The 10,046-nt window shown below is 44.7% G+C and overlaps 6 protein-coding genes and 1 non-coding gene across 7 annotated transcripts; 3 read left to right on the forward strand and 4 right to left on the reverse strand. All coding sequences in view use genetic code 12, as the record gives it.

Moving 5' to 3' along the window:
- Positions 1-285: 285 nt before the first annotated feature.
- Positions 286-786, reverse strand: MRPL27 (mitochondrial 54S ribosomal protein mL41; the record flags this gene model as incomplete). Its single annotated transcript, XM_029036736.2, has 1 exon — positions 286-786. One exon carries the CDS (start codon positions 784-786, stop codon positions 286-288), a length of 501 nt encoding a protein of 166 aa, XP_028888833.1.
- A 1,245-nt stretch (positions 787-2,031) lies between these two features.
- CJI96_0004483 (uncharacterized protein) lies at positions 2,032-2,271 on the forward strand (the record flags this gene model as incomplete). The annotated part of the gene is made up of 1 exon (XM_029036737.2): positions 2,032-2,271. The coding sequence occupies one exon, from the start codon at positions 2,032-2,034 to the stop codon at positions 2,269-2,271; it is 240 nt and encodes a 79-aa protein (XP_028888834.2).
- Positions 2,272-2,352: 81 nt separating this feature from the next.
- DAO1 (Dao1p) lies at positions 2,353-3,429 on the reverse strand (the record flags this gene model as incomplete). Its single annotated transcript, XM_029036738.2, has 1 exon — positions 2,353-3,429. The coding sequence occupies one exon, from the start codon at positions 3,427-3,429 to the stop codon at positions 2,353-2,355; it is 1,077 nt and encodes a 358-aa protein (XP_028888835.2).
- A 283-nt stretch (positions 3,430-3,712) lies between these two features.
- On the forward strand, positions 3,713-4,873 carry CJI96_0004485 (uncharacterized protein; the record flags this gene model as incomplete). The annotated part of the gene is made up of 1 exon (XM_029036739.2): positions 3,713-4,873. The coding sequence occupies one exon, from the start codon at positions 3,713-3,715 to the stop codon at positions 4,871-4,873; it is 1,161 nt and encodes a 386-aa protein (XP_028888836.2).
- Positions 4,874-5,088: 215 nt separating this feature from the next.
- On the reverse strand, positions 5,089-5,160 carry CJI96_0004486. The gene has a single exon. It is a non-coding gene; the product is annotated as a tRNA-Thr (tRNA).
- A 526-nt stretch (positions 5,161-5,686) lies between these two features.
- On the forward strand, positions 5,687-6,718 carry MAK32 (Mak32p; the record flags this gene model as incomplete). The annotated part of the gene is made up of 1 exon (XM_029036740.2): positions 5,687-6,718. One exon carries the CDS (start codon positions 5,687-5,689, stop codon positions 6,716-6,718), a length of 1,032 nt encoding a protein of 343 aa, XP_028888837.2.
- Positions 6,719-6,737: 19 nt separating this feature from the next.
- HOL4 (Hol4p) lies at positions 6,738-8,603 on the reverse strand (the record flags this gene model as incomplete). The annotated part of the gene is made up of 1 exon (XM_029036741.2): positions 6,738-8,603. The coding sequence occupies one exon, from the start codon at positions 8,601-8,603 to the stop codon at positions 6,738-6,740; it is 1,866 nt and encodes a 621-aa protein (XP_028888838.2).
- Positions 8,604-10,046: the final 1,443 nt, after the last annotated feature.

The raw sequence follows: 10,046 nt of genomic DNA on the forward strand, positions 1-10,046 counted from the left end.
GAGCTAGTCAAATATGTAGACATGGTTCAATTCAGACGGCGGTATTGAGAGACAGGCGCGTCTCTCTGAAAATACATATCCGAATGGTGTATGGGTGCAGAGTATTCCTCCAAAGACCATTGACTGTTGGGGATACGAGATAATAAATAAGTGATATTCTTATATCAGAAGGTAATCTTTGTAATACTTTTCATTAGAAGTCGTGACGAGGCGCTATGTACATTATATATTGGAGGCGTCGCGGCCGCTGAGAAAGAATTCGACCTTGTAGCGAGGCACAGTCCTTTAATCCTTGACAATGACATTATTCTGTTCAACTGCTTGTTTGGCAAGCTTGGGGTTGACATATTCCTCCAAGTAGTTGCTCTTTTCTAAATCAACATCAAAATAGTTCTCTCCATGTTCGATGAAGTCCTTTATGCTATTCCAAGCGAGCTCGGGGTTTTTGAAACTGTCTGGGTAACCGGGGGTCTTTTGCATGATTTCTGGTACATCTTTAGAAACCAAGGGCTTGAGATCAGTGGTGGCCAAATCCGTTGGAACAACGTACGTTCTCACCTTATCCCAGTTGACAACATACTTAGCATGTTTCGTCAATGAGCCAATACCAGACGAGCGAGTGCCTTTGTAAAAATTTTTATTGCCCAGTTTTGTGTACAATGGATGTCTTTTGGACCCTGACTTGGTGTTACCGTACCATATCTGACCATCCCTAAAGGTTTGCCAAGGTCTTCTCAAGCTGGCTGCCGCTGTCTGCTGAAATCCTAGAACCGAGGATGCTCTCATTATGCGGTGAGGTTTTAGATGAGAAGAGACCGGGGACTCGCTGATTGAAAGTGTAGTGCTTCAGCTGTCTACTCTAATGAAGTGTTCTACCCTTTCGAAAATTTTACGAGTGCTAAAGAGCGGTGGTGCACGGGTGCGAAAGACAGCATCCAGTGGTTGAATGATATGGGGAAGACTTTGATGAGATGCTTCAACAGCAAATGCAGAAAGTCTGCTGTGAAAGTTGGCCTACAAGTTGGCGACCTCGGAAAATGGTGAATTAGACACATGGCAAGAGACAATTTCGCAAGATGGTGGGTGAGTGCATATATAAGACTCGAGTTTGCAACCAAATGGTGTCTTTGCAGCCTTTTTCGATGACATCGTAGAACTCAAATTTCAACTGTAACAGCTTCTTTGTTATAGGTTTGTAGCAACCACCATTCATGAAATCAATAATAAAATAGGTGTGAATGGTACAGAAAAGTTATCACCACTCTGCAACAGTCATCAGGATGAGTTTACGAATAGCAACAAGTGAGAGCTGTCAAGTTCGATCAAGGGGTTCAGCCTTGTTGGAATCTTCACACTTCGCTTTTTATATATGTATTTTTAATTTTTCCTTTCAACAGCATGAATGAAGGATTTGGCAAAATTTTGCAACCGTTGGCCATTTCTAAAAAGAAGGCCGCTCAGGAATCTGACTTAAAACACCGAAAATGCAAATATGATCGAAAGTTCATAAAACATCTTCGATTTCACTTCATCGAAATTGAACCAAAATCATGTTGTCGGGATTTTTCAAAAGATTTAAGAAACGCTATCTCTATACTCTGTGCAGTCGCTGCATTTTGCACCTCGTGTGTGCTATTGTCCCAGAAGAGAACAGAATTGAGATCTTACGCTAAAACAAATTTTTCTGCAATCATCAATGCTTCGTCAGTAATGCAAATCTCAATACGCCTTTTTCAAGTATACCCCTAGAGCTTACAAAGTATTGCTTTTACAGAGTCTTGCATAGCCATGAATGTTCTCTTCATAGAATTCACGTATAATCCAGAAAAAGTCTCGCTGCAAAGCTGTCACAAGCACTGCGAGTTCAGCACGCACTGAATATAAGCAATTGGGCGTTATCTACTATAGCAAACATCATCTTGCCTGTACACAGAGGTGGCCTGTGAAGAGTAGCAACCCGACCAGAGGCTTTATATAAGAGCCTTGCAGAGCGGGTCTCTCCATTAGTACATTATCTCTTTCGACTTCGAGATGTCAATCAGCATTCCCGAGGAGCCTGCTAATCCAGGCCCGTTCAAAATTCAGCATGGGTACGACGATATCCAAGTTCATACCGAGAAGTACTCAGATGAGCCTACCCCCCTCTCAGGAAAGCAGGGTAAGGTCAGGGAGTTTCTCAACACGCAAACCAACAAAGAGCATCAGAAGAAGTACGCCAAGGAGGGTGCCAAGAGGGGTTTCAATATGCTTTTTCAATTCTTGTGTCATTAATCTGGTCTGCTGAACCTATTGAGCACTCGCTCATCCAATTTGTTCATACCATTGTATTATAAATGTTGTTTAATGCACTTGTTAAAGCTTGGATTGTTCTCGCAATTGTTTTGCTAACTCGACAACCTTCCTAGCAAAACCGTAGCTTCCCTGGTATCCACCGCTGCCGGCGCCGTAGTTGTGGATTAGCCATTTGCGCCTTCCATCGATCTCGATTCTCATGCCACCGTCCCTGAATGGCCGAAGACCAACGTTGACTTGAACTACATCCAAGTAATTTGGGTTTCCTCGGGAAGGATCAATAAGCTCTGGTGCAAATGCGACAGCTCGTTTCGAAAGCCTTGTCGAGAGTGGTTTGTCTTCTTGAGTATCGTAGTTTTCTTGAATGAAGCTCCCCCCTATGATTGTTCCTCCTTCCTTCCGAGGAAACATATATAGCATTTCATTTGGCTCTTCAAATCCATCGACACAAATCACCTTGCTCAAGTTGTTCCTCACAAGAATCGTTTGGCCCTTCACAGGGTAGTTTCTCCTCAGATCATTCACTCCATTGATACGGTAAGCTATGAGACCAGCACAATTTATCACCAAGTCCGCTTTCTCGCCAGAAGCGTGAAGGGAGAGCGCTTCTTCAATGTCAGTAATAAAGCTGACTCGCCGCAAAGCAATTCCGAGCTCAAGACAAGTCTGTAGCAAATAGTTTAAGTAAATTGGAACTGAGATCACCACACCATCGTATTCAGTACCGTATGCGGTACCAGGAAGAAGCTCGTTATTTTGCAATACTCTCTCCTTGGCGATATCACCAAACCAGTGGTGAAACGCCTCTGTTTGACCTTGCACACTCGCAACCGCCAATTGGGTATAGTAGTTGGCATTTGGGCAACGCCACACACCAGATCGTGGATCATCTGCAAGGCGCTGGAACTCGAAGTATCCAAGTCTGTCCAATTCTTGTAGCTTTGTAGCGTCCTTTGTTGCAAAGGACTGCCAATTGGCTCCAGCGTAAGGGGAGGCGTAAGCCAAGCTCAAGTCACCTGGCAAGTGCGCTGCAGCAATGGTAACATCGTAATTTGGTTTGGCTCTTTTGAGCTCGAGAGCGGTGGTGAGACCAACAACCCCAGCTCCAACAACGACTATTTTGGTGGAAGAAGACATAGTGATGGAATACCGTCTTCACAGCTTATCTGACATATACAGTGCGAAATGTGTAGGGTGAGTCAACATGTGGACATTTTGAATCTTGACTATGGCACTAGAGAGTAGACTGAGAAATGAATTGAATCAGATCAGTCAAGGTCAATTAGCCTCTATATCAAGGAATCAAGAGGTTCATTTACCTTTGGCTGGTAGTTTCAAATGTCTCAGACTGCACAATAGAATCTACAACGACACCGCTTGAGATCTTGAAGACGCTCACCTCTGAAAAGCTTCAGACCTCATGTTCTCTTTCGCCCGACGTTTAGTGGATCGCTTAGACGGATCAAATCTTCTGCATCATCAGTCTGATGATGCCTATTTCAAAGAGACCCTTAAAATCAACAACAATGGCTTTGGTCTTAGAGTGTTGAAGGTTATACCCCATTCCAGAGCCCACAAGCTTGGTCTCGAGGCCTGGTTTGACTACATCGTGAGGATTAACACGAACGAGTTGCCCATGAAATACCCTCAGCAGTCCGGGTACGGCATTAAAGACGATGGCGCTCTCAACTATGGCTCAGTGTCTCCGGAGGTGGGCGTAATAGATTGGGACGTTTTAGCCCAGGAGCTAGAGAATATTGCCCATAACAACGGGCCTAGAACAGTGGAGTTCGATGTCTGGAGTGCTAAAGGTGGCGTGATTCGCCAGATCCGAATCCCTCTTGACGAATTTCACAGTGAATTGAAGGCAGACACAGGTGCAGACGAAAAGGCTTACCTCAACAACTTCCAACAAATTGGCCTCACAGTTCAATCGGAGCATTTAAAGAATGCCACTTACGTCTGGCGTATCCTCAATACTCATCCAAATTCGCCTGCTTTTGAAGCAAAGCTTGTTCCCCAGTCTGATTACATCATTGGTTGTGATTCCTGCTTCGAGAGCGACGGCAATGGCAAGGGTTTATTATCCAATGGAGGAGAAAGATTACTTTCACAGACAATCTTGAGCTACTACAATCATCACAGCGCATTGCAGCAAAAAGACAAAATTCCAATCCAGCTATACGTGTACAACCACGATTATGACGTATTACGCCCTGTGACAGTGCACTTATCACGCGAGTGGTCAAAGGGTACAGTTAAAGGTATCTTGGGTTGCGATGTGGGTTACGGTTGGCTTCACCGCATACCAGGGGTTGTTGGGAAATTTGACAATATGGAGCCAATTGATGATTTGATCTTCGAAAACGACGCCGACTATTCATACAAACTACAACAAGAATCAACTGAACAACAACACCCACGGTCTTTAAGTCAGCAAAGTACAGAGCCAAAGGGCCTCCTCCTTCCCTTCCTACGGCGCAACCGCTTGGCCCCCCACTGGCCCCTGCCCCACCAAAATCCGCTAGAAAGAAAAAACACACTAATCCAAGTGCAAACATTGACCTCACAAGCTTCATGAATGAGGAACTAGATAAATCGAAAGCGTCCGACGTGCAATTCGGGGAGGTCGCTGAGGCCACACCACCACCACCACCACCATCGAAGGTTTCACGTTCATAATCATGTAAATTAATTAAGTCTAATAATGCTGGTCTCGCTATAAAAGTGTAGTATTCAATCGAGAGGAGTAAAAACAAAAGGCGTACAGAATGATTAATTGCAAAAAAAAAAACGTGCCCACTGTCGGATTCGAACCGACGATCGCCTCATTACGAGTGAGGCGCCTTACCACTTGGCCAAGCGGGCGCGCTTGATGGAATGTTGCATTTAAGAATACTTGTCATTAATACCAAAATGCGATTCAAGCGTACTCAGCTGTCAGTATTTTCTCACCTGTGATTCAAGCACAAGAATACTCATCACAACATAAAGAAGGTGTGTAGAATTTTGGAGGTCATAAAAACAAAAATAGAGTAAACGCTGAAAATGTCGATCTAAGGGAGGGAAATGACTATGATTTTTTGACTCTTCAAAGATCAGATTGATTGTCAAAAGTTAGGAGACTGAAGTTTTCTTCAAAAAAGCCTAGTGGTGCATAAAATATCGCCCAAGTCAGTTCTTTCCCGCTCAAGGAACTGTACGTTGAAAATCACAATAATGACGTAAGCGTGATGTGATGTCAATATTACGTCCCTAATTGAAGGAATTATTTTAGGTCAGGTTAATACAATCAGAGTTGCGACCAGCGTCGAGCCAGACAAGGAGTCTCCATAGTTCTCGCTTTGAAGCCTACACATCACTGAGACTCAGGTACAACCTCACAGTATATTGCATGCCTTCAGCAGAGCCTCCCATTTGTACCACCTTAGGCCTCTTCATAATAGATGATAACATATATCCAGACTCATGGAACAGGCCTTCTGAGCATGACATCGTCGGTGGAGGGGCCTCGTACGCTATAGTTGGTGCTAGAATTGCAAGCGGACCTCGGCTTGGTGCGAGGGTAGCAGGGATTATAGACAAAGGCACAGACTTTCCTCAGGATGTCGAGGACGAAATCAATGCGTGGGACGCCGGTCCGATCTTTCGTGAGAACAAAAATCGCTTGACCACACGAGGAGCTAATGTCTATCAAGAGGATGGTTTTCGTTCATTTGTTTACAAGACACCCAAGAAACGCATTGAACACCACGACATTGTGGAAACTGGCAACTTGATTTACCTGAAGACATTCCATATGTGCTGTGCTGTAGATCGCTGTGAACAGATAATAGACTGTTTTCACGAGAAGTTGAGAAACACAGAGACAGATAAGCCATTGTATATCTTTGAACCCTTTCCCGATATTTGTGTGCCCGAGAACTTCGAAGCGTTGGCAAACATTCTACATAAAGTAGATGTCTTCAGCCCAAATTTGGAAGAGGCAGCAAGGTTTCTAGGTGTGGAAGTGCCGCATACAGAGGAAGGTATTAGCAAGTTGGCAGAGAAGTTCATTCAATTCTCTCCTAAACATGGGGGCGTTGTGATCAGGTGTGGGGCTTTGGGTTGCTACATTCGGACTAGAGGCGAACTGTTCATGTTGAAAGCCTATCATACAGATCAAAGTAAGGTGGTGGATGTCACTGGAGGCGGCAATTCGTTCTGCGGTGCATTCATAACAGCATTATACTTATCGCACAAAGACTGGATGATAGCGGGAGCATTTGGTAACGTTGCAAGTGGATGCATCATAGAGAAGCTTGGAATGCCACTTCGAAAAGCTGGGACTGAAGAATGGAATGGTACTTCAATCATGGCCCGCTTACAACACTACGTCGAAGTCAATGGCTTGGATATAGATTTAGAAAAGATAGAATGGATGTAAATCTAAAAATATGCAACTTTCAATCACGCTTTTTGTTGTTCATCACGCAGTGAGTCGGCAGAGGTGTCGGCAGTATTTGTTGCTGAAGAATCATTACTGATGTCACTTTCTTCCTTATGCTTCTCATGGGTTGGGAAAGCTGGAGGTGGGCATAAAGTACTTTCAAGAGCTCTTTTCTATCAGTCCATGCACGGAAGACCTTACCGTACATATAGACACCAATGCCACAGAGACTCAAAAACATCTGCACAACACCGTAGATCACGAACGTATTCTTACCGCCTCTAGCAAAATATACATCAGTATTGAAGAGCGAAAAAATGAAGCCAAGGAAGTTCTTGGCGAAGTTAAATGACACCAAGGACTCTGCTGCGAACATCTTGTAGCAATCGACCGTGTACGTGATAGCTGTGGTTGAGGCCATTGAAGAGCCAAAACTCAAGCATCCAAAGAAAATCACAGGGGCAATCCAAGGTTTGGTGTCTTCGGCGGACCAGCCATAACCCATGAGACCAAAACACTCGAAAATGGTGGCAGGGATGAACATGAATAATCTAAATTCAGGTTCGTAGATTCCATGATTCTTCCTTGCAAGAAAGCGAACTAGACGATCGCCAAAAAATCCCGTGCATAGAGATCCAAGTACACCTCCTATAAAGGGTCCCAAATAGAAAAGACCAACAGTCTGCTGCGAGTAGCCGTAGCTTTCTCCCTTGAAGATATCGGATACAGTTTCTGAAATGACAATAAGCCACACTACTGCCATGGAGTAGACCAAACTGCCATAGAGAACTGGAGGATACAAGTAAAGAAAAAATGGTCTCAATGCCACCTGCCACCACTTGTCGGGAGAATGTCTTCCCGAAAGTAACGCCAATCGATTCTTGAAGCTTTTTGGCTCTGAAGTTTGTGACAGAGCATCATGATGGAAGTGCTGGCCCCGTGATTCGGTGAGCGCAACAGGGTCTGTTTGAGACCCTTCCTCGTGGAATGTTGCGTCAAACCGCGAGGATGACAAACTCTCGCAATCTAGGACGTTTGTGGTGGATGGAAGAGCGTATGCATGTGGTCTCTTCTCAGGAGGAATGTAGTTCTTGGTACGACGAGCAGCCTCTGTTTCTTGTAACGAACGCTTGTTGGGGGTAGGGGACCTTTCCCAAAAAGTTTCTGGAACAAACAAGAAGGTAAGCACAAGATTGAGACCCAAAAACATAGCCAAAATCCAGTACATCCAGTGCCTACCTAAGTGCTCAAACATTAGCGAAGAAAGCAAAGGAATGATATTTTTGCCGCCTAGAAGCAATAAGGTGTAGAGACCGGTTCTGTAAGCACGTTCATGCTGGAAATACAACTCACTCAAGCTTGCAGACGCTAAACTTTCTGTTGGAGAAGCACCAAATCCAGTAAGGATTCTACCGGCCATCAAAGCTCCGTAGTTTTCCGATGAGGCAGCAACAATAGCACCCACCAAGAAGATCAAAATGCCCAACAAATAAACCAACCTTTTGCCGTAGAGCACCGCTGTCGGGCTAGCGAACACCGAGCCCACACCGAGCGCCAACATGAAACCACCCACCAAGTAGGAGATCACAGAGAGCGGTTCATGGAACTCTTCTGCTAGCGAAGAGAAGGCAGCAGCCAAGATGGGCGTCTGGCCTCCACCAATAAAAGTCTGGAACCCAATAATCAAGAAACAGATATCTTTTCTAAGCGTGGGCCAGTTGAGTGGATCGTTTGGGTCATCGTGTGGTTGTGGGTGCAAGATGATGCCCGTATCCGTTTTCTTCAAAGAGGCGGTCTCTGGGACACTCACCGAGTCATTGTCCATCATGGCGATGGTGCCAGTGACGTTGTTGCCGCATGGCACAATCCCTAGCCTCGGCATACGAGAATGAAACTGATATGGATGTAGAAAAAAAAAAGTACTTTAGTCAGTCAGTTGGTTGTTGGGATGGGCAGACTTGGCACTTTTTCCTGGCATACATTGCACGAGCTCGGGCCGAACACGCGAAAATAAGAAAGAGCGAGTTAGGAACAAGCACACGCCAAGGGAGAAAGGGATGGAGGGAATGAAACAGAAATAAAAAGGAGAAATTCTGGCGACGAAGTTTGGGGATCGTCCAGTATTTATAGTGAAGTTCGGCCACCGGGAGCGTCTTAAGGCGTGTTTACTACTCGTCATGGACCTCTGCTGAGGTGCATAACCACACAGGAATGGACTTCAGAGAGACACAGAGATAGACAAGAACGCTTATCGTAATGTGATTTAAGGAAAAAATCTAGAAACTCTAAATTATAAGTACATTTTTTCTGGAGAGCTGATTAAAGTACGTTTCCTTTTTGCCGGAATTGTCACTATCATCTTTCTTCCAGAAGGCACCAGGCGCTGTTTTTCGCAACCATTCAAGGAGGAGAAGAAGCTTACGCCACGCTGATGGAGGCTACCCAGGAATTACTCTTGGCAGTGCTCGAGTTGAAGTGAATTTTTCACAAGCTTTTAGATCACTGAAGAAGAGATATCAGCAGAGTCGCTTGGTAAGCTATTGCCGATATTGCCAAAGCACTTTATCAGCGGCCTTTGTGTTTCTCAGGCTCCCAGAATGAATTTGGCAGCCAAATGGAAATAGAAGAACATACATGCTGCGTGTTTTTGTCGAGCTTTCACGTTTTATTCTTAGCTGAGCCTAAGGCGTACTAGCCACAGCAAAAAGCTCAGATTGTGGGGGAGCTGTGTTTACATTTCGGAATGAAATAGCTTCTCCACATTCCATTTTCCGCGAGGTGATGTCATGAGATCAAAATATACGAGGGGAGAAATTTCGCCTGTAACGGCGACAAAAATTGCTTGTAACTGGGCAAACGGTTTTGAAGACTAATAGGATTTGTATGTGATCATGCCGAGGATAAGAAAAGGCGACCTGGAGGACCGCCTCGAATGTGGCTATTACTTTGCGCATGCTTGTTAAGGTGAAGAGACTCATTGACGTGAATCACGTAGCGTGACCAGAACTGATGATCTCGTAAAAGATTTGCCTTATTATACCCGTAGCTGGGAGGCCTTGAGCAAGAAGGCTTTGATATCATTATTGAAGTCTAATAATCACAGAAGGAGAGTTTGCAAGAATAGCACCTCGCGGAATGTAGAATCTGGTGCAGAATCATAGTCATGTAGATCAGCCTGAGACCGGTTTGGAGCCAACCGTTATACCTGTTATCGGCCCATCAAAAAAATGAAGGCTGTGTTCATTGAAACCAGAAACTACAATGGCGATGGATTGAACGGAGGTCAGAATTCTCAGCTCTAAATGGAACAGCTGTAAGGATTCTC

The sequence above is a fragment of the Candidozyma auris genome, chromosome 5, assembly GCF_003013715.1.
Source record: "Candidozyma auris chromosome 5, complete sequence".
Taxonomy (NCBI): domain Eukaryota; kingdom Fungi; phylum Ascomycota; class Pichiomycetes; order Serinales; family Metschnikowiaceae; genus Candidozyma; species Candidozyma auris.